Source organism: Neodiprion lecontei, chromosome 5, assembly GCF_021901455.1.
Source record: "Neodiprion lecontei isolate iyNeoLeco1 chromosome 5, iyNeoLeco1.1, whole genome shotgun sequence".
NCBI lineage: Eukaryota > Metazoa > Arthropoda > Insecta > Hymenoptera > Diprionidae > Neodiprion > Neodiprion lecontei.
This window is the reverse complement of record NC_060264.1, coordinates 7,513,261-7,534,679: the sequence shown is the minus strand read 5'-3', so window position 1 is coordinate 7,534,679 and position 21,419 is coordinate 7,513,261. Positions and strand designations below refer to the sequence as shown.

Below are 21,419 nucleotides of genomic sequence, written 5' to 3'. Positions count from 1 at the left end.
TTATCCGTTACTATTCTTTCTCATCACGATCACTGTTGCTATGTATTCTTGCAACTGTTGCAAAAATTTAACGCTAGTGCAACGATAAATTGACGGTAAAGCCTTGTTTAGCTAAAAAAGTCGAGTAAACCTCACAAACTGATTTTGCCATGCAATTATTAAAAAAGGATCGACGATAGCGCAAAATGTTTACGCGTACCTCGTTCTTCGCAATTCCAACAATATTCAGACAGTTTTTTTTTTAACGATACCTGTTTTACTCAATTTTTCTAGTTACTCTAACAAATGAAATTTTTCACAGTGTAGCACGGCTCAAAACGTATAGCTTGCAGAATCTACCTGTCGAAAATTAAAATCTGTCTTAAAAAAATCCCTCGCTTAAAATGAAACTTGGACGAGATTCTGACCTGGTTGCATTTCCGGTCACGTGTCCGCAGTACCGTCCGACATCGTCCTCGAGGTCCTCGATGCCGTCAGAAAACTGGACGTAGGCACCGTGACAGATCGAGTCCCGAAGAGTTCCGACTTGAAGTCTGCGGATTCTCAGCTCTACGACCTAACAAGAGGATGAAATTAGGTTTTGGCTCATTAAAAACGGGGACATGCTTCGCCTGGATGCTTGGACGGGTTGAAGGTGTTACGAAAGTCTCTCTTCCCCAGCTAGGCGGACGGCTGTCTCTGCTAAAAACCGTTTGTCACACTCGCTAGCTCTGACGGCACGTATCGCATTTTACCCTCAGGGGTCAGGGGAAAACGACAAGTGCAGACGGTAGTTGGGCGACGTGTTTCACCTCTGGACCGCAGCTTCCTGCTTTTTTCATTAATTCTTTCTTTTCTCTTTTCTTTAATTTTTTCTCTTCTTTAATTCGTCGTCACGTTGTAAAATTTAATTTTAAATCAACGAGAATAAAGTTGAATACTTCGTTCGAATTCAGGTTATTAACGCTGATTCAAGTACCTGAAATCTATAATCAAAGATTTCCGAACGATATTTATCCCGGCGATTGCTCGATTAACCCTAATTGATCACTCCGGGTGAATTTCACCCCAAATATTTTTCAAGCTCACCGTAGAGTTCGGAAATAGACGTTCACAGTTTTTATGCTAGAAATCTTTTCCTAATCTTACGCTAGAATTTTTTTTTTTCCCGTTTCACCTTACCTTCGCTGATATTTTACATTATTCAAAGAATCCATTTTTGGTTAGGAACACTGAGAGAGAAAGAGTTTTTTATACGATCCTTAAACAATACCTAAAGACTTTTTTTTTATTGATATTGAGAACTCATCGTTGAAGCGGGATATCACTTTTTTGGAGCTGGATTAAATTTATCCCAATGTGACCGATTTGGGTTAAAACAACATTTTTTTCTCCCTTTCAAAAAGAGAAAAATCCGGTTAGGTTGAACCAAAAAATATCGATAAAATAAAGACAGTCTTTACAAATGAATCGAAAACAACGGAACATCCGAATTACCTGAGGATCTCTCAACGGTGCTCGAATCCTGACGACGCATCTGCCCATTCGTCCTGTCCAGTGAACCCATCCAACTGAAGTTCTGATGGTGCGGTTGCAGGCTGAAAAAAAAAAATTGCTCGCTTGTATATGAAATTTAATAAACTAGGCTCTGATTATTTAATCTCGATCGATAATAACCCGTCAGTGTGAAGTAAAAGAGATAATTTTCCCCCGCATCAATTATCGCAATTCCGAGAATCCGTTTCCCCTACAGCCCCAAACGCGGAATTTTATCGAGAGACTGCCGAGTATTTTTAACCTACCGGGTATTTTCCCACTGAGAAAAGCGATTTTATTTAGACATGGGGAAATAAGCGTGTATTTATTTTATTTCAGACAAATAACGATCAATGGAAATTTGTTAATGGTTAAAAAATCATACTTGGCACAACTAAAATTTGATAAAGTTTGTTAACAGTAAATAAACTCTTTTCTCAGTGCCTTTATTTCGATCGTTTTTTTCAACAAGTGCCCAAATCTGGATACGAGTAGAATCGGTGCGTTTCACGGGTGTAACTTGCTGTATTTATACCGGTGTAATAACGTATGCACCGTGCGTTAGGCGCCTAAGAGGGAGAACGTTTGAAGCACGCTTGTGGGCTAACAACAATCCGATGTCTTTGGGGCGAAATACGGCTCTCTGTCCCCCTCCGCACCCTCGAGTCCTGGAAAGTACCTCGACTTTTCCCGAGGACCTTTACCTCCTCCACCCCGAGAGCACGCCGCCGTCTCGCCGACCCCAGCAGTAGGTACGCAACTCCAACGATCATAACGAGAACGTGCTCTGAATATTTCAAGGAATCTATTGTTGTTATCATTATTTGGCGGAAAAAAAGACAGCGATACAGAGAAAGAGAGAGGGATGGAGGGAGGGAAGGACGGACTATTTTTAAGTAATTATTTATACACATACATATATTGTACATAAGGAAACTAGAATATAGTTAAATAGAGGTTTACAGAGAACGCAAGGTTGCGAAGGGGTGGAGATAGGCGGACGAACGGAAGGAAGGGTTAATTTCGGGCGATACTACCGCAAATTGGTGTTATGAATTTCGGCGTATTAAAATCCCGGAATACGTGTACGCAGACGTTTTGGCAAGGGTGAGCAAACGGCGTCCCCTTTAATTAACTCTGACTGGACGGGGAATGCGTGAACGTGACTTACGGAAGCCAGATTCTTGAGGTTTTGCGGTCTGCTTTCCAATACACTTCGAACCCGGCTAACAAGTTTCCTTCGAACAAGTTTCGGACCGGCGAACGTCCAACTGTCGAAAAGGTATTTTCTCACCTCTATATTCGCGGCTGCGGAGAAACTTTTGATTGTGCGAAAAGTCGGCGAACGACAAACGGCATTAAGAATGATGAAAAACAATCGATTATTTTTCGTGTATGAAAATGTTATAACGATCGGTTTTTTGGTCATTTCACTCCAGTGAACGACGCGATGCAACATCAATTTACGTTGTCGAAGTATCAATTATGATCATTGTATCACTTACTAAGCGTATTATAAGTTTGATATTATAAGTAAGAGGTAAGTGAATATTCTCACTTAAAGTTGAAAAATATTTTCAATCAAACTATAAATTATCAGAAAAACATTCTCGTTATTCAGACCAAAAATTTACAAAAATCCGGGTTTCAAAATAACACGAAATACTCGATTAATCGATTAATTTTTCGATTACTTACTTCGATGCATCGATTATTTTTTTACCTCATCGACAATCGCTAAACGCGCGATCGACTTGCACGCGTCGAAATTGCTTTGCGAATATCCACATTTACCTCGCGAAACGCCGGCGTCGCTGCGGCCTGGAACCATTTATTTATTTAGCCCAACTTTGTGCGATCAATTAATGGAATTAAACCGACCCTATTGACGGACCCTGGCCATACTGCAGGTACCTCCTCTCTCTCTATATACGATTTACCGACTAATTAATTGGCATTGATGCAGTCAATTCGATTCGAGTGCTGAGCCAAGTGCTCCGTGTGACGTCACACGATACGCAGCCGATAGCCGCCGCGAATAATCTACGAAGCATTTCGGCGATATTTTCATTCAATTTCGTTTCATTTCGTTTCATACTGATCTTTGATACATTAATTTTTTTTCCTTTCTTTTTTTATTGCAGCTGAAAACAGTCGCGTAAGCCGAATTCTATTCAAGGAAAATAGCGGATAATTGTGTAAAAGTCGAATCGGGCTTGAATGTAAACGGAGGATAGAAAATTTGCCGTATTAAATGTTAAACAATATATCAGGCATAATATTTAAACCACCGCGAAGACTAATCTAACTTGAATTTGGTGATATTAAACATTTTGAACTATACAATCAACCGGAACAATTATTCCGTTGTAAACTTCCATTCTTGAACAGGATAAAAACAAAAAACAAAAAAAAATCGCACTACTTAAATTAAATGAATAGATTTTAATTCGTTGAACATAATGATGGGACAAAAAATGATTCGGAAACGTGTCAAAAAATGATAAGGACGAAAATTTCGTTACATAGAAATAATCTCTAGCACCGTTTCTAAGGTTTCTATTCATCTATGTACCTGAAATTTTTCCAAGCAATTGAACGGTGGCATGATTTTCGTTAAGAGATGGAAAAAGTTGCCAGCAAACGATGCAATAAGATGCTGAAACTTTTCGCCGAAGTACCAGTTCAGTTATAATTATGTCAACATTATTAACAACTGTACGTTCAAAATTTGAAAGTTGAAGTAATTGAAACGCATTCATTTCCAAGTTGCGGAATATACGTATACGTTATCCGCATATACGTATACATGTGATATGTATAAATACATTCTCACCTGTTTGTGTGTAAAGTTAAGAGCGTATTGTGCGAAAATTGTTTTAATTAACAAACAAGTAGAGATAACGTGATAGGGTTGTTTAATTGCAGCAACTCAGCCCAGTTAATTTCTACGCTGCAATATTCCTGCTGCACCGAGCGTATTATAAATTAACCGACGAACTGGCCGTCAAGTTAATTTTCAGAGTAGTGGAGATAACGCCATTTACGCGAGCGTGCACTAACTACGCATATTTTTCACTTTTATTCCGTCTTCATCTTAACCATTGCGTCGTCGCTTGATCAACGAATTCACACGTCAGCGTATCGGAGAGAATCAAGTTAAGGATATCGAGTAAACGAAACAGCTCAATTTATAATATGCGGAAACAATGTATTAATTTATTACGAATCACCGATCGTGGTGTGCAGAATTTTTTACCATAGGATTATTATCTGGTACAAAATTTTTTTTTCACAGTTTCATAAATTTCGATTCTGTACACCGAATAATAAATAAAACCTGTAAGGTTTGCGTTTGTCTTTTTTACGTTGATAAACAGGTCTTGAAGTTTTTGTAAAACTTTTGAATAAAAGCGATTTAAATGTATTACTGAGCATCGTTTAATTGTTATTTACAATAAATGTTTAAAAAAAAATAGGTATTTTTTATTAAAATCCGAAATATCGTTCCGGTTTATACAATAAGCAAACTTTATCTAATAAAACTATATCTTCATTTATCAGTCGCGTAGGAGAAATCTAAATTTGACACCTTGAACCCAAACTCAAAATTCGTGTTGACCGGTGTAACAGGTTTAAAATAATTATGTAAATTACTCTTGACAGAGTAACTCGCGAGAATCTTTGAAACACAAAAGAGAGATTGAGTGAATGAAAATAAAAAAAAATAAATAAATAAATAAACAAACGTAACGAAACAAATACATCAATATTTTAGGGCTGATCTCTCTCGGGCGGAGAGTCTGAAAATTTAGTGCTTTTCTTTCTCTGCGTTAAAAAGCGAACGCGTGAACAGCTGCGCCGGCACCCAGCCGTCAAAAAATCTTGACGGTTACGATTTATACTCGTAATATGTATACGCCGGGGCGTGTAAAGTCGGACTGCAATTCTCATGGCTGATCCCGTGACACAAAGTCTGTAACACGTGTGTAAAATAACAGCGCGTAGAGGAGCCGCTGCAGGGTTTCGGCCAAGTGATAATACAGCGAATGCACCACGGAATTATGTGAAATGCAGGCGTCACCCGATAACTTTTAAACGATTATTCAATCCACGGTCTGGACGAGTAATTATCACGTTCATTCGGATCTTGGATAAATGAGACCTGTCATCCAGTTAATACGAACCCAACCAACGTCTGTCCTCATCGTTTTTGATTGTGCTGTTTAAAATTTATTTTGTATTTGTCCCAACTTTGAAACAGTATCCTAAATCTTTTTTTACCCATTTTTTCATTCAACTGTTCAATAATTTGTTAACATTGAGAGCGATTATGAAAAGGACCTTTTCGTAAAATTCTCAAAAACTGTGTTTTTCTTTTCCAATTATTTCCAATTATTTTTGTCTTCTTTTCAGCGCTTTTAATTTTTTTGATCAACTAAAACATTGTTTAAGCGGTCTGAAAATGCAGAAAAAAATTCTCAAAATTTTATGTTTCACTCAGACCACATCTAGACCGGTTTCATTTTGAAGTTGATAAAAAAGAAAAGTTGAATGTGCCAAAAAAAAAAAATGGACAAAAATCACTCCACGAGGGAACCGGTCTAAAAATGTTCCAAGTGAAAAATACCAGTTTCGAGAATTTTTCGGGAATTTTTAGTCCGTTCGAAAAAAAAATTGAAGTGCTGAAAAAATATAGAATAAAATCGGCCCGTCATGTCTCGGTCTTGAAATGTTTCGAACAGAAAATACAGTATCCGAAATTTTTTTGAGAATCTTAGAAAGGTCCTTTTCAACATCAATTCAAATATTTATAAGTAACTAAGCAGTTGAATAAAGAATCTGAAGAAATTCAGAGTACAGTTTCAGAGTTGGTACAATTGCAGACTTTTTTTTTAAACAAAATCAGAAACGGTGAGAGTCAGGCTTTGGTCGGGTTCATATGGAATTCATATACATATACATATATATACATATAGAGTTTAGAATTAAGCGTCATGCGTTCGGCGTCTAAATAAACCAGTCAACTCTTCACATTTCTCATCTCATTTTTCTTCGTTATAAATTACGTTTATCGCTGTACAATAGTGACGAAGAGTGAATGTCGCCCGCTTGTTATCCGAGCTGGTGTTGCTCAGACGGAAGGAATGAACCCCAACTGAGAACGGAGATCGTAAATATAGATGCGATTATCTCCGAAGAAGATCCTCGGGCCATGTGGATGATATCCTGCTGCCTTCCAAGCTGCCGATGTGAAAACGGCCGCAAGTCTGCCCGAAAGCACGTGACGAAAGCCGACTTTGAAATCTAATGATCTGTCGACTGTCACGTTCGTAACTTAGGCACGAGGATCTTTAGCATTGAAAATTCTCGCTTTTTGCTCGGGGTTGGTTGGCCACGAACCGATACTTTTTATCCGTACATAGTCTACGATATAATCGTACATTTAGTTGTACCTGTTTAAAAATCTATTTAAAAATATTGCAGTATAAGGTGCTGGAATTACAAGCAAAAGCTTGGATGGGTATCGGTCATGATTGATTAGATAGTAGATTCTCATTCATCCGGAAAACTATTTTTTCACGATTATTGAAACGGATATTCTTCTTTTCAAAACTCAATTTCAATACTGCCATTGTCGATGATGATCGATATCGGTGCAATGATGCGCGTAAATTTACGTATAAATATTGACTCTTTTTCGTCACTTTGACACTCCCGTGTTATTTATTTAAATAGTAACACTGAAACATCAATTCATGTAAATTATTCTTCAACGCGTGATATCATTCCTAAAAGTGTAAAATTAGCTTTGCCCATTGAATTAGCATAGATTTTCGATTTTGAATTTCAACTCGGTGATACGAGTCCAAGATTCTGAATATCGATATATTTTCTCAACAAGTTATTTCCTTAATCGCGCGGCTCTTTGTCTCATTTCGTACATACTAGTATTCTAATAATTAATTATAATTTACATCGTCAACGCCTCACGAGTCTCGGAGCAACGAGATAGCGGCCGATTATGAAAGAAGAAGGAAAAATATAAAATTATGATAGAAAGTATTCCGCTCGTAAAAGTCTCCGTGATTTATGTCGAGAGCTAGGAACGAATGATATCTGTGACAGACACGCACTCATCCTGAAAGCAGGACAGCTGAAAAAAGTACTTTCGATTGAAATATTACATACGCCGCGGTGATATCGCTATCTAGATATTTTTTCATCTGTCACAGAGGAGAAAGAGAGAGAGAGAGAGAGAGAGTTTGTGTACCGCATGTTGCAAGCATCGAGTTCTGATCGAGTTGCGGTGTTAAAAAGAGTTTCTTGGTGTATGATAAACGGAAAGGAAGTGAAAAGAAGAAGGAGAAAATCAAAAGACCTTCAAAAAAGAAGCTCGTGCAGAGAAGCCTCAGAATCAAAGCTGGTTCCGAGGCGCAAGGCAAATATTTACACAAACGAAAAATCCCTCTAAAACGCACTGCAGGTATTGTATTAAATATTTACACTTGCGTACGATTTCTCGTTATCTTAAAATGCGTTCAGCGGTTGTGTAAGAGAACACGTTTCGGTTATATTAAAACCGCGGTGTTCTAAAACTGTTTAATGTATAATACGGGATATAATTTAAACAGCAATTTCGGAACGGTCAACAAATATAACGCAATTTACAATATTGGAAATATATTCTATCGATTCGTTACTGTTCTTATCGCAGCAAGTGAGTATAACTGACATTAATTTCATTCCACTTCCAAATTCAACTACACTCGTTCAAATAATTACCTTTTTTTTCGTCGTGCAGTATCTCTAAATTTTTTCTCTTACATACACTGAAGAAATTTTGTAGTTCCGGTTACCGCTCAGTCCTTGACTTTTTTCAATCTTTACCACAATCGAAAAATATAATTCTAGGTAGAAAATGAAAATTAGTTCTCTAGCCATTCAAACAATTTTTTTTTAACGACACCTGTTTTACTGAATATTTCTAGTTACTACGACAAGTGAAATTTTTCTCAGTGCATCTGTGTCTTGACATTTACTCGGTCAATTTTGCGGTAAAAATATTGAAAATTTCCGTGACTCATGATTTTTTTGATGAAAAGTTCCATTTTGCCTCGAAATATAACAGCTGACGAGTGTTCCAGAATTTTTTCAAGTTATACGAATCGTAACATCTGTTTCCGCGCAATGATTTTTGACTTCAGCGACTCCGATGTTCCAACAATGTTATACACAGGACTCGTGCAGCGTAAGGGTTAAAGAAGAGTAGTAAAAAGATTTATACAACGATCAGCGAAACGCAAAAACTTTTCGAATAAACGAAAAACTCGAACTGGGAGAAAGAGGGAAATTGATTGGACAAATAAGAAGTCTCAGCAAACAACGGGCGAGTCTTGTTTTTTAGGGTTGACTGATTTTGTGGCAATTTTTATTGTTTTTCGTGACATTTCGGACATTGAAAAGGGTCTGGCGGGTCGTCTGAACACAGTACACAAACAGAGGTAAAGAGAGGCAAAAAAAAAAAAAATACGACCGAAGATGAAGATGAAAAAAAAAAAGTTTTTCCAGTTGAACCGAAAAGTCCATTAGCTTTCTGCCTCTTCGTCACCTGAACGACAGACTAACGCCAGTCAACCTCATAGAAACTCAGGCTACCATGTCCGTTTCTTACACTCGGGTTAAGTTATTCACGCGGTCCTTCCATTCACAAAACTTCTCTTTACTTTTATTCGTGCGTTTTATTCATTCAACTAATACAACACGCCTGTCAAGGCTTGATATTCTAAAATTCACACGGAACGTGGTGGGAAATAATTTAACTATGTATTAGTCATGGTGTCGTTGTTATACAGTACTGTAAACAATAATTGTCAAATAAAAATATCGACGTACATAATCGCGGTGGTTGCATAAATTGAAACTGGAATAAACGCGATGCATAGAACAGTTGTTAATACGGAAATAAAATGGGATTTGAAGCTGTAATATCGTAAAGTGAAAACAGTTGGTTATTATTAACGTTTTACGTAAAAATGACGATATCTTTTCGTTTTCTTGTTGCCAAAATCGTGTATTAACACACGCAAAAATAAGCAATAAAATCCTAAATTTAGGACGGTCAAATTTTGGAAATTAAACAAAGAAAAATGCCAACTAGCAGAGCGCGGTTTAAATAAATAAATAGGAAAAAACATTTGAAACTGTGATGTTGTATGATAAGAATAGTTGGTTATTATTATCGTTTTACGTAAAAATGACGATATCGTTTCGTTTCCTCGTTGCCAAAATCGTGTCTTAACAAAAACAAAGATAAATAATTAAATTTAATATTCAGGACAGTTAAATTTTTTAAATAATTAAAGTAAAAAAATACTTGTTAGCAGAGCGTGGTTTCGATCCACGGACCTCTGGGTTATGGGCCCAGCACGCTTCCACTGCGCCACTCTGCTCTCGCATCTGCTGTGCGTTAAAACTACAATTTAAATCAACTTGTTTTTTATAGATTTTTTTAAAGAGATAACAATCAAAATAAGAATGACATTTACCCTGCGTTCTGCTTTGTGTATTGGGCTGTGATTAAAATTATAACGATTATTACAATTTATCTATATAACGTATTTGTGATTTGTAGTAATTATTAGTTCTTGTTACAGAGTATAGACTGTGTTGAACACGTGTAAATTGACTTATCTTGCAATGTAATTAAATGTGCCACATGCCTATCGTTACACGCACAATATTCAATGCTACGAAAATTTATATCGTAGATAATAGAAGGCGTGTGACGTATGCATGATATATAGATCGTATAACGTATAAATTTCGTTTGACACAAACCACAGAACCGATGAATTGCTGTCTACAAAGCACTAATCGCCAATGAAAAGAAAAGTAAGAAAAACTGAATAGTTACAATAATTCATTAATTAATCAATCAAGAAGTTGAATCAAGCTCATACTATAGACGCAATGATTGTAATTTTTATTTTTTCCGCAACAGAATTATATTCGCTTATGCTAAAAATTTTGTATTATTTTAGCTGTGTGTTTATACTTCGAGACGATTTCGCAAAAATTGTATCTTATTTGTAAAAATCAATCGAATGCAAGTCGAATGCGAAGAATTTTATTTATTTGATAAAGACGCAAAGATTTCTGGAGATTTTTTTTCAAAATCCTGCGGTAGGCAAAGAATCGTAAATTTTTATTGCAAGTTAGAAAAGTTTATAAAAATTGTCTAAGACATTTATAGTTCGGCAGTTTGTTGCAAGAAAATTTTACTTCGGATGGTGACTGTGATTAATTTGGTAATTCTGAAACTAAAATCGATCAGCAATATCTGATTCGTAATTAAAGTTGTTCGTCGTTTGCAGCGTGTAATTCACGCGTTGATTCGACACGAGTTAACGGCGTCAAAAACGGTCTTTGAACTCGCAACGCTAAGGCTCGATGAAACTTTATACAGTTGGATAAACTTTATACGAGTTGGATAAACCTGAATCCCTCCGATACCGAGACGGGAAGATACGACAAGTTTTTCTCCACGGTTTTAAAATCTCCGTTACATAAAAACAAGAGTATGTTACACGTTTATTTACAAAGTACGAAATTGAGGTTAGAATCGCGTAATCTCAGATTTGTTTGCGACTGCGCATGCGCGCAGTGGAGAAAAGATCACTTTCAACTCCCAGGAGTTAAATACACTGAGAAAAATTTCATTCGTTACAGTAACTAGAAAAATTCGGTAAAACAGGTACCGTTAAAAAAACCGTTTGAATATTGTTGGAATTACGAAAAACGAGGTACGCCTAACCATTTTGCGCTATCGTCGATCCTTTTTTGCTAATCGCAACGCAAAATCAGTTTCTTCGGTTTACTCTACTTTTTTAGTTAAGGGAAGGTTCTAGTCAAAATCGACCAAAAAAACTTATTCTTTTGTATTGCTTTATTTTCATCCTTAAGGTCTTAAAAATGTGTAGGCAAAATTAAGGACTGAGCGGTAACCGGAACTAAAAATTTTTCTCAGTGTAGTAATAATAACATGCTTTTGCGAGGTCGTATACAAACAGTTTTGCATTGTTTAAGAAACGGAGTTTTGCCGTTTTCGAAATACGGCATGCACGAGACGCGACCTCGAGGCTCAGGGCGAGACGTGCCTGGATATGAAAAATAGGACGGATTTTGGAAGGGTGCGGGTCATCCTCAAGATGAATTCCTCGACGGCGATGCTACAGATGTCGTTTTATCATGTCGGTTGACGCGTGACGCTTTTTATCGTACTTGGCAACTCTGGACTGAAAGTGAACAGTGTCCATCAAATCGTGACGCGAGATTTCCAACCTGAGATTGAGACGTTTCGGGAAAAGATACTCCGTGCCTCGGTTCGTTGTGCGATTGCATTGCAGGAAATTAAAGACCAAAGCCAGAAATCTACTTCTCTAATCAGACTGAATTAAAGGAAATTATAATCATCGTGATTAACAACTCGAGGATACGCTTTACGATAAAGATCTTTGGTCTTGAGGGAAAAGAATCTCGAATAAAACCCCTGAGATTCGTATCTCAGGCTTGTCAAAGTCAGATTTAAGACATCGACGGAACACGAAGATAATGTTGGTAACTTTACCGCTGAAGAAAAGAAATTAAAAAGATATAACTATTTTGAAACTTCACAACGCCTTTGAAGATGTTAAGTTCTTGGAATGTGAGATACAATGTCTAGATATTTGCTTTATCACAGGTTCACTGAATTTCGAACGATCCTGACAGAGTTGCGAGATAATGATTTTTCCTAAGATAACACTTCGCGAACTTCAAACTCATGGCCAACCACACGACGGAACCCGATTTAGCGATCACAGTATCACCAATTTTTCAAAAAAACTAAAATTTACGATTGTATGTTTGAGAATTTCGTCGATCGTGAAAAAAAATTCCAAAAAAATCTCAAAAAATTCACAGCACACAAAGTTTCTTCAAGTGACTCGAAAATCCTAATTGCAAGTTCAACGAAAGCTTTTGTAGCCCTAAATACCTGTAATTCCAATATTCTGAAATCAGATGCGCGGTATAAATAAATCGATGAAACGGTTAATTCCTGACTTATATACATATATACGTACAACGACGTCGAATTTAAGTATCCGTAAAAAAAAAAATAGCGAAGCAACTCGACGACGACTTGAGCCAGCGTTCTGACGATACGCACGCTGTAATACCTGGCTATTCGAAAACAGAATTCAACCCCCGAGCCGCGCTGAATATTCATGCGACATCGGCACTCTCACGGCGACGGTTAAATCCGGTGTAGTTGTAAGGGAAAGGTTCTTCTCGAGGTTCCTAGCCGCGAGGTGTAGTGCTCGGAGTCACTCGGTGTAATGAATGAGCCAGTCGTATGCTGCACCATGCACCATACACCATACACCACATTCTACGGGAGGAATATGGAGAACGAACGGGGCGGGCTTTACACGCCGATTGAAGACGCGTGTTAATTTCTCCGTACGCCGGAGTTCAAAGAGGAATTACAGATACCGAGGGGAGGAACAGACCGACGTCGCTATTGTCTCTGAGTTTCAAACGCGTTGACGGTATCCGAGATACCGTAAGCACCGTGTTACTTGTTAAGCTTCAAACTCGGACGCGGTTCTGATTAACTGCAAACGCGGCCACTGCCATCCATGGGATGATCAATCTCAATTTTCTCTGGTTCGAAGTTACCGCGCTTAAGGTCGCGTAGTACTCCTACCCTTACCGACCGAGCAAACTCAACCTTTTTTTTTTCCTATATTGAAGAAACAAAATAACGGCTTCGAAATTCGATGGTCGATGAAAACAGTATCGCGATGGATTGTTTTACTCCTCGTTTTTCCATTATGAAATTGTGCAAAGTATCTCGGGTACTGTTCAGTTTTTAGCCCCTGAAATGCGGGAAATTTGGGAATAGTCACACGTGTCAAAAAAGCACACATCTTTTTTTTCTTTTACAATTTTAAAGGATTTGAGTTACTTGCGATGCATCGTCGAAATTTGTACACTTACCGTTCGTTTGTTTATTTAATACGGGAAGAAGAAGAGCGAGTTTGCTCGGTCGGTAATGGTAGGAGTACCACGTGTCCTTATGTATCGCGAATTTGGCTTAAAGCGAAAATTCAGTGGTGAGCACAGAGAAAATTGGAAAGTAGGTGTAGGTTTTTAGAATCGCTGATTACGATTCCGATCTTGAAAAATAAAAATTTAAGATCGCGGTTTACTTCTTTATGATGGTAACAACAATTCGGATTTCCAATTTCATGAATACATTTACCGATTTCTACTCAAATTTCGGCTAATATCAATCGTTTGAATTTCTTCACAAATCTTGACGAAATAATATAATTGCCGTTGGAAATTAAAGGTGAAAATTGATACATAAAATATACAATCAATTTTATCTTGAGATCAACGAACCTTTTGCATGGATGACGCCTCCCCAGCAGAGATCGGTCATCAAAGGCAGTATAAAACAGAGGCAAATTATGGCGTCGCATTTCATCTTCGAATCTGGCTGAAACCGCGTTTGTCGCGGACTGGGATGATGGAACACCTTCAGGACACCTTCTTCTTCATCCTGATCCCATACGCAGAATTACGCGCCTGAATCTGTTGCAAATAAACAGTTATTCTGTTATAAATTTATCCAGCAAAATTGTGCGATTGTCGAAAATATTATTTTCATTTATTACACAACGAGTTGCAATTATTAGATATTATTATTCACGGATTGGTAAAACGATTTTCGTCTTATTATATGATAATTGTGTTACTGTGAATTATCGATACTGATAATCCAAATCGTGGCTAAATTGATTATGCAAAAAGTTAGGCATTTTCGAGACAAATTAAATAAAATTACCGGACTATAATTTGGAGTAATTTTTTTCCTATCCAATTCCGGCTCTTAATCTCTCTTTGAAAACGACTGTTGTGTACAGATAATTTTAAAGTAAAATTTTCATCCGTGTCTCTCGAACCCCCCTGGAAAAGTAAAAATCTCGAGGTGAGAATTCTTCGCGTATAGCGAATTATTTTCGGAGACGTCGATCATCACCTCAGGCTCATTTCCAGCAGTTTCCAAGGAACGTATAAGACGCAAAGATGTATTGTACATGCACTCGCCGGCTTTCTTCTCGAATCAACCCCGTCAAAAGTACCCAAAATGGGATTTCACACGTTCTCGAAATCTTTATCAGCATCGTCCCGAGTCGCGGTTCAGGTGCGTGCCGAGGATGTGATAAAATATTTCTGATTCAGGGTGATTGGGCCCCGGGATATACGGGGGATCACCGTGATTGACGTGAACGAAGGAACGATCCCGCGACGTGACGGAATTTTAAAGTTTCTGCGCCATTCGTCGTCTGCATGCGGAAGTATCGATAGATACGGTGTGAAAATTCTTAGTACTCGTGTGAAAAGTACGACGATTCGTACGAAATGTTTAGACCGTAAGATGAATGAGAAAAAGAGATTAAAAAAAAAAAAAACTGTTTTTTCGCATCAATTTTCATCATCGTGAAAAGGGAAGAGTTTTTATTAGTCTGTCCGACTAACTTGAGCAAGTTTTGAAAGAGAATCAAAAAATTTGTACATTAGAAAAAAAAAAAAAAAATCTAAACTGGGAAAAACATGATCGTGTTATTTAGAAAATGTAAAGAGGAGGAAAAAGTATATGTTTGTCGGTAAAACGTTGGAAAACAATTTATTTCCGGTAGAACCGGAGGTTTCCAATTGAACGGGACATGGCAATTTTTCATGCTCATCGTATCGTTGTAAAATCTTGTAACTTTTAGATCATTTCATAACAACCGTTTGCAAGATCATCGCGAAAGTTTGTCGGACAGACGGAAATTTTTGTAAATACCTGTACTCCGGATTCTAGAGCTTCGAAAACGTGAAGATTGGTTGAAGTTAGAAAAAGTGTACAAATACTTTTCTTACAACACCAGAGGTGATGAAAATTATCACTTTATGAATAAATTCTCGTTGTTTAGAACGAGCAAAAGAAGAAGTTGGAAAATCTCGACAGCTGATAAAAGGTACGATTGAACGTCCAAGAAATTTACTGCACGTAGTTGGCGAAGAGATGAGACGTTTTCAGCACGGAATTAGAAAGCTCGCAGCCGCAGAATGTCCTCGCGAAAATACCGACCTGCCAAACTGACTTGAGTGCAGATGCAGCGACAGGGGAAAATCGCGGAGATAAAGGCGCATGACTTGGCTCGCTGATCGCGATTTCGCGCATCGCTCAGGCCGCACGTACGGTTGCAAAAGGTCCAAAAGAAACGCGGATTCGCACAGAATATACAGTTTCGATGACTCGAAGGGTTCGTTCGTTCTTTTGCACGGATTTTTCGCTTTGTTCTTAATCGGTTTCCGCCTCTCTTTCTACGTACAATGTACATGACAATATATACATATATACGAGCTTTTCACTCCCGGAATTCGCTCATCTTCGTGCTTCTTCCTTTTCCCCTTTTTCCCCGCACGCTAAGAATCGCCGTTTGCCTGTCCAGTAATTATTTCGACCGAAAGAAACTCGTTCGCAATGCTAAATTCGTTTTCTTGTTTGCGTCGTCCGTGCTTTTTCTAGTTTTTGCTACGCAAAGTTGTGAAACTTATGCGTAGTTGGAAAATTATATTGTGGATTAATAAAAAGATTCCTGGTTTATGAAAAATGGATGAACAGTGGAGTATTTATGCGATTCAAGTTGTATTTACGGTAACGAAACATTTACCGTTAAAAATGATTGTCAATTTACTTGTACACGTTTATTGTACAAAAGAGTTGTCAAATTACGAAATAGGGTTGCAAATTTACAAATTGGGTGTAGCTACGTAAATTACCATGCATTCGCCTTGTATTTCCGATAAAAAAATTTCAATTCGCTGCGGTGCGTGGTAAATTTGTCGTATTTGTAAATTGAATAAACAGTCTACGTATCGCGAATTCATTTTTCCGTATCCGAATAAAACTTGCAATACATTGTAGGAATTAAAAGTTGAATACAAAAATTTTGAACAGTGTTGATTTGGGAAAAGAAAAATCACCATTTTGCAATTTTATATTAACTCCGATTCAGAAGTTGAATTTTCGAAACATGAGTGTGTTTTGCTCAATTGTAAGCTTTAACAAACTTTGAAAAATTTATCCTAAACGTGGCAGTATTGTTGCAAATTTAAACCCCATTACAGAAATCGAAGAACGGAGGGTATCGCGTCTTGTAATTTGCATTATTTGTCAGACCTTCGACGAGACATCCGACAAATGATTTCGGTGCGACAAACAGCGGCTAGACTTCAAAGGCGGAGGATTGATAGAGCGAAGTCAATACTCGACGAGTGCAGACGGGGTGTTAATTAGGCTAAACAAGGGTTGAACTCATCGAGGTAAGAAGATCGGAATTAGGTATTCCGGCAAGGAGGCAGAGCCGGGGATTATTGCAGGCTAATTTCGAATGCGGAGCGGAAGTCCGAGTGTTATACTTCGAAGGGAAGAATCCTCGAGGAGATGATCCTGCGCGAGGTGGGTGGGGGTGAAGGGGATGATGGGGAAAACTCCCTAATTCCGGCCCTCGCGACACAGCGCCGTTTTTCCCGCAAGAATAAAAACCGATCTGATTATCCCCTTGTTTTATCCCCAAGGAATTTACTCGGCTCGATGCCGCGTGTTTACGGATCATACGGGGATCGTCGGGCTAAGCTTTTCAACTTCTCTACCTACCGCAAAAACCTTGCGCTGATATATCCCGAATTTTAAATTTATACAAACACGTGTAAAATCGCGATAAATCCTCTGATTGTATTTACAAAATTCTCTTTCGTCTGATCCACGGAAGACTTGGTTACGCTGTACGTATATGGGGAGTTCCATGCGAACCCAACCAACGTTGGGTTCCTGATCATTTCTGGTTGTACTTTATTTAGCTTACTAGTTGTCAGTGTTTTACCAGATGACATAGTTGTAGGGGAGACTGGGGCACCACGACTCCCCAAAAAATTCTGGTATTTGCTTCACGGTATAAAGAATGAACACTGTCTGCTTGTCCTGGAACTCGAGTTGCACCAGAAATCGACAGGATCCAGGAGGAAGAGAACCCGGTACTCGAAATCTGCGGAGCGCGATTCTCATCCGTCCGCTCAACTGCGCGGTTGTTTCCAGACTGAGAAATTCGCCTAGCTGATTTTCGTCGTCGACGATTACTATAGATCTATGGCGTCAAGAGTGGAAAAAAAATTTTGGGTGACGTCACTTTCCGAACATCCGTACGTCCGAACATCCAAACTTTGGTTTCGAACTTTAATACTATGTATGATTCTGTAATTGTCCCAACTCTGAAGCAGTACCCTAAATTTTTTCAGATTTTTTTATTCCACAGCTCAATAATTTATAAACATTGAGTGTGATTTTGAAAAGGATATTTTCGTAAAATTCTTAAAAACTGTATTTTCTTTTCGAAACATTTTAAGACCGGACCGTTGACGGATCGATTTTTGTCTTTTTTTTAGCGCTTTTAATTTTTTTGACCAACTAAAACATTGTTTAAACGGTCTGAAAATTCGCAAAAAATTCTCAAAACTTCCATTTTTCACTTAGACCATATCTAGACTGGTTTCATTATGGAGTTGATAAAAAAAAAGTTGAATGTCCCAAAACAATGGACAAAAATCGCTGCGTAAGGAAACCAGTCTGGAAATGTTGTAAGTGGAAAATACAAGTTTTGAAAATATTTCGGGAATTTTTAATCCGTTCAAACAATGTTTTAGCTGACCAAAAAAATAGAAAAAAAATGGGTTCGTCATGTCTTGGTCTTGAAATGTTTCGAATATAAAATACAGTTTCTGATTTTTTTTTGATAATTACGAATGGTTCCTTTTCAAAATCGCTTTAAATATTTATAAGTAATTACGCAGTTGATTAAAGAATCTGAAAAACTTCAGGCTACTATTCCAGAGTTGGGACAATTGCAGAAATTTTTTTAAACAAAATCAGAAATGATGAGGGTCAGACGTTGGTCGGGTTCGCATGGAATACCCCATATACTCATATATACACGCGTATATCGCACTCCTTTATTTATTCAGAACTTGTTTTAGGTCTCAAATATTTTACGACCATCCTCCATTGTTGTTTCACGGTGTTACGTTTCGTAACTATTTGTAGAAAAGAAAACCCCTATATGATTGTAAATTTACATGCATTTTCCACAATTTTAACCCCATAGATTCATTCAAGCAAGAATATAATAATAAATTTGTTATACTTAATAAAAATCTAAACTCAACGTCTAATTCGGATGATATCCGAGTGTATTAATGTGATTGCGTTACAACCGATTGAAAAATATGCAATTCACACGTTAAATTCACAAAACTATTTTCCCCTGGCTTCACATCACACCTATATAATTATACACTTTAAATAATTTGTACAATCAATGGTAAATTTTTTTTTTATTCATACAATTAACACCGCATTTTCAGAGTAGCAGTTTCATAACAATTCCATATAGTTTTTTTCCAGTTTCAAAAGGTTTCGTCGAAACGAGGTAAAATATGAGCAACTGTTATTGCTGCATCGGGATATCTCCTGGACTGTCCACCTTTCTCCCTCTCTCTCTCTCTCCTCTCTCTCTTTTCCTCGAGTTGCAACCCATGATCCGTAAGTCACGGATCCATCGTTTGTCCAGAACACCGTGTATACCTATCCAATAATTGTTTCTCCGCGGCTTTCATTTCTCATTTGTGGGTTGTTTTTATTTTTCCACAGATCGCTGAGCGCCTTTTTGCGGTGATTAGAGAAGATTTGTTGGAGGATTCTTCTGCTTTGGGATTTGTAACCACGTATATATATATAATACAACCACAATCACCGGCAGGCTGCAGGTCCACGCTAGAAGCTCGTTGCCAACTTTTCAATGTACTCCGGACACGAGAGCCGACGATTCATCACGAAAGATGTTCCGTAAGTTTGAAAATTTCTATACACAGAGGTCTTCTTATTATATATATATATATATATATATATATATATATATACACGCAACTTTTGTTATTACGTTATATTGCGAACAGGTTTCATGTACTCGAGCTCAGTACAGGAAACATTTTATTGGAAAGTATTTGAGAAAATTGTGTAAGATTAATCGTTTTTCCGATAAATCGATTCATCGAAGTTTCCTCACAATAACTCTGCTGGTCGATCGGTGTAGGAATTGAAATGTTGGATTAATCGATCGATTGTAAGAACGATTAAACGAAACCGATTTATCTCCCATTGCTACTATTTGCGTACCAAAATAAGGAAAACTTGATATAGAATTCTGAGGTGTTATTTCGGAGGCCGCAGAATTGCCACGTTTCGAGGATCAGATCAGAGTAATCACGCCTCTTGTTTGTTGGCATGGGCGAATGTAAATGTATCTTGAACTCTGTGAGGAGGGCACTTAACAATCGCTTAAAATAACCCCCTGGCATGAGCCGGCAACGAGACTGAAAACAAAGTTTCGATCGTTTTGCGCTCCTCGGCGATGAGACACGCGCCTGTCTTTCCGACTGGAACCGAGAAATCAACTGTCTCGTATCGTTCAAACGGTCCGTCGAGGGTGAAACGAAGTCGCAAAATTTTTACATTCTTATTTTTCCCTCTCGAGGATTCACAATTTTCACTGATTCTATTCATTATTTATTATTATTATTATTATTATTATTATTATTATTTTCTTTTTTCCAAAAAAATGGCGATCGTTTGAAGAATTTCAAATTCGACTTTTCGTCCTAAACTGTTGTGACATTTTTGTAACTATATATCGAAAAATTATGACGGTTGAAGGGGAAAAAAAAAAAAAATAGAATCGTGACAAATAATGTAAATTAGCCAAGAATATTCGTATCTGCAAATTTCAAAGATCTGATTGTTTGATGTTATTATCGATAAAAAAAGCTTCCTCTTCATTGATTGTGATAAAAAAAAAAAAATCAATCAATTTAAGCTCGATCTACACACTTTTTAATCGAACGAACAACCCCAATGAATTTCGATAATTCGTCGTCGGGATTTAACAGTTTTTTTTTTTTTTGTTTTAAATTCAACCACTTTTTCAGCTCTCTAATGATTAATTATCTATACTCGTATAATATCGTAATTTAGAATACGCGGATGTGCGGACGATCAGTGTTTTGATTTGGCATCGTCAAGCCCGCGGCTAATGACCGTTTCAATTGAAGGCTCGAGAGGAATTTCATCCTCGAGGACCGGTACGTATGTGTATATATATATATATACCTAATCGATCTTGATATGAAGTATTTAAACCAACTTAATGCCGCGCAGACTCGAGCTTTCATGAGAGCTGCTTGGCTTCGCAGGCCTGATCGAGTGGCTGGCATCAAATTGCGATGTTTTGTTCGCCTCTGATCAAATCCGCCGATCTGAGGGACAGGAACAAAACCATTACAGGCAATCGTCTCAAGTCCGACTGCGTCGCTTATTATCTATGATAACAAACGTTACATCCTCGTAATTTTCTGTGCGGAAAAACTTTGACGCGAAATTACGTGACCTCGTTGTAGGACGATAACTTGAAAAATTCAGGACCTTAACGACAATAATTTATAGTAATTAGCTTCTTTTTGCTTACAGCTGATCACTGATTACTTGCGGAGATTTATTTCGGCGCTTCGAAAGGGAGGGGGGGGGGGGGGGGGGCAGGGCAGAGAATTTTTGAAGAAATTTCAGAGGCAAAATTCAGTTCCACCGGTCTCGGCTGCGAGGCGAAGATTAAACGAAAAATGGAGGGAGGATGCGTCGCGTATAGCGTCTGGATTCGCGCAGCGTATAACTCGAAGTGTGCGATAAGCTCGTG

General features: G+C 37.8%; 1 protein-coding gene and 1 non-coding gene across 2 annotated transcripts in view; both read right to left on the bottom strand.

Annotated features, from left to right (window-relative positions):
• LOC124294511 overlaps nt 1-21,419 on the bottom strand; it is a 35,716-nt gene that overhangs the window by 6,445 nt on the left and 7,852 nt on the right. Inside the window, exons 3-5 of the mRNA XM_046739897.1 lie at nt 13,969-14,160; nt 1,477-1,577; nt 408-556 (exon numbers count right to left, since the gene is read on the bottom strand). Coding sequence (XP_046595853.1) covers nt 408-556; nt 1,477-1,577; nt 13,969-14,053 — 335 coding nt within the window. The 5' untranslated portion in view covers nt 14,054-14,160. The remainder of the gene's footprint in view (nt 1-407; nt 557-1,476; nt 1,578-13,968; nt 14,161-21,419) is intronic.
• Trnam-cau lies at nt 9,897-9,968 on the bottom strand. Its single transcript has one exon. It is a non-coding gene; the product is annotated as a tRNA-Met (tRNA).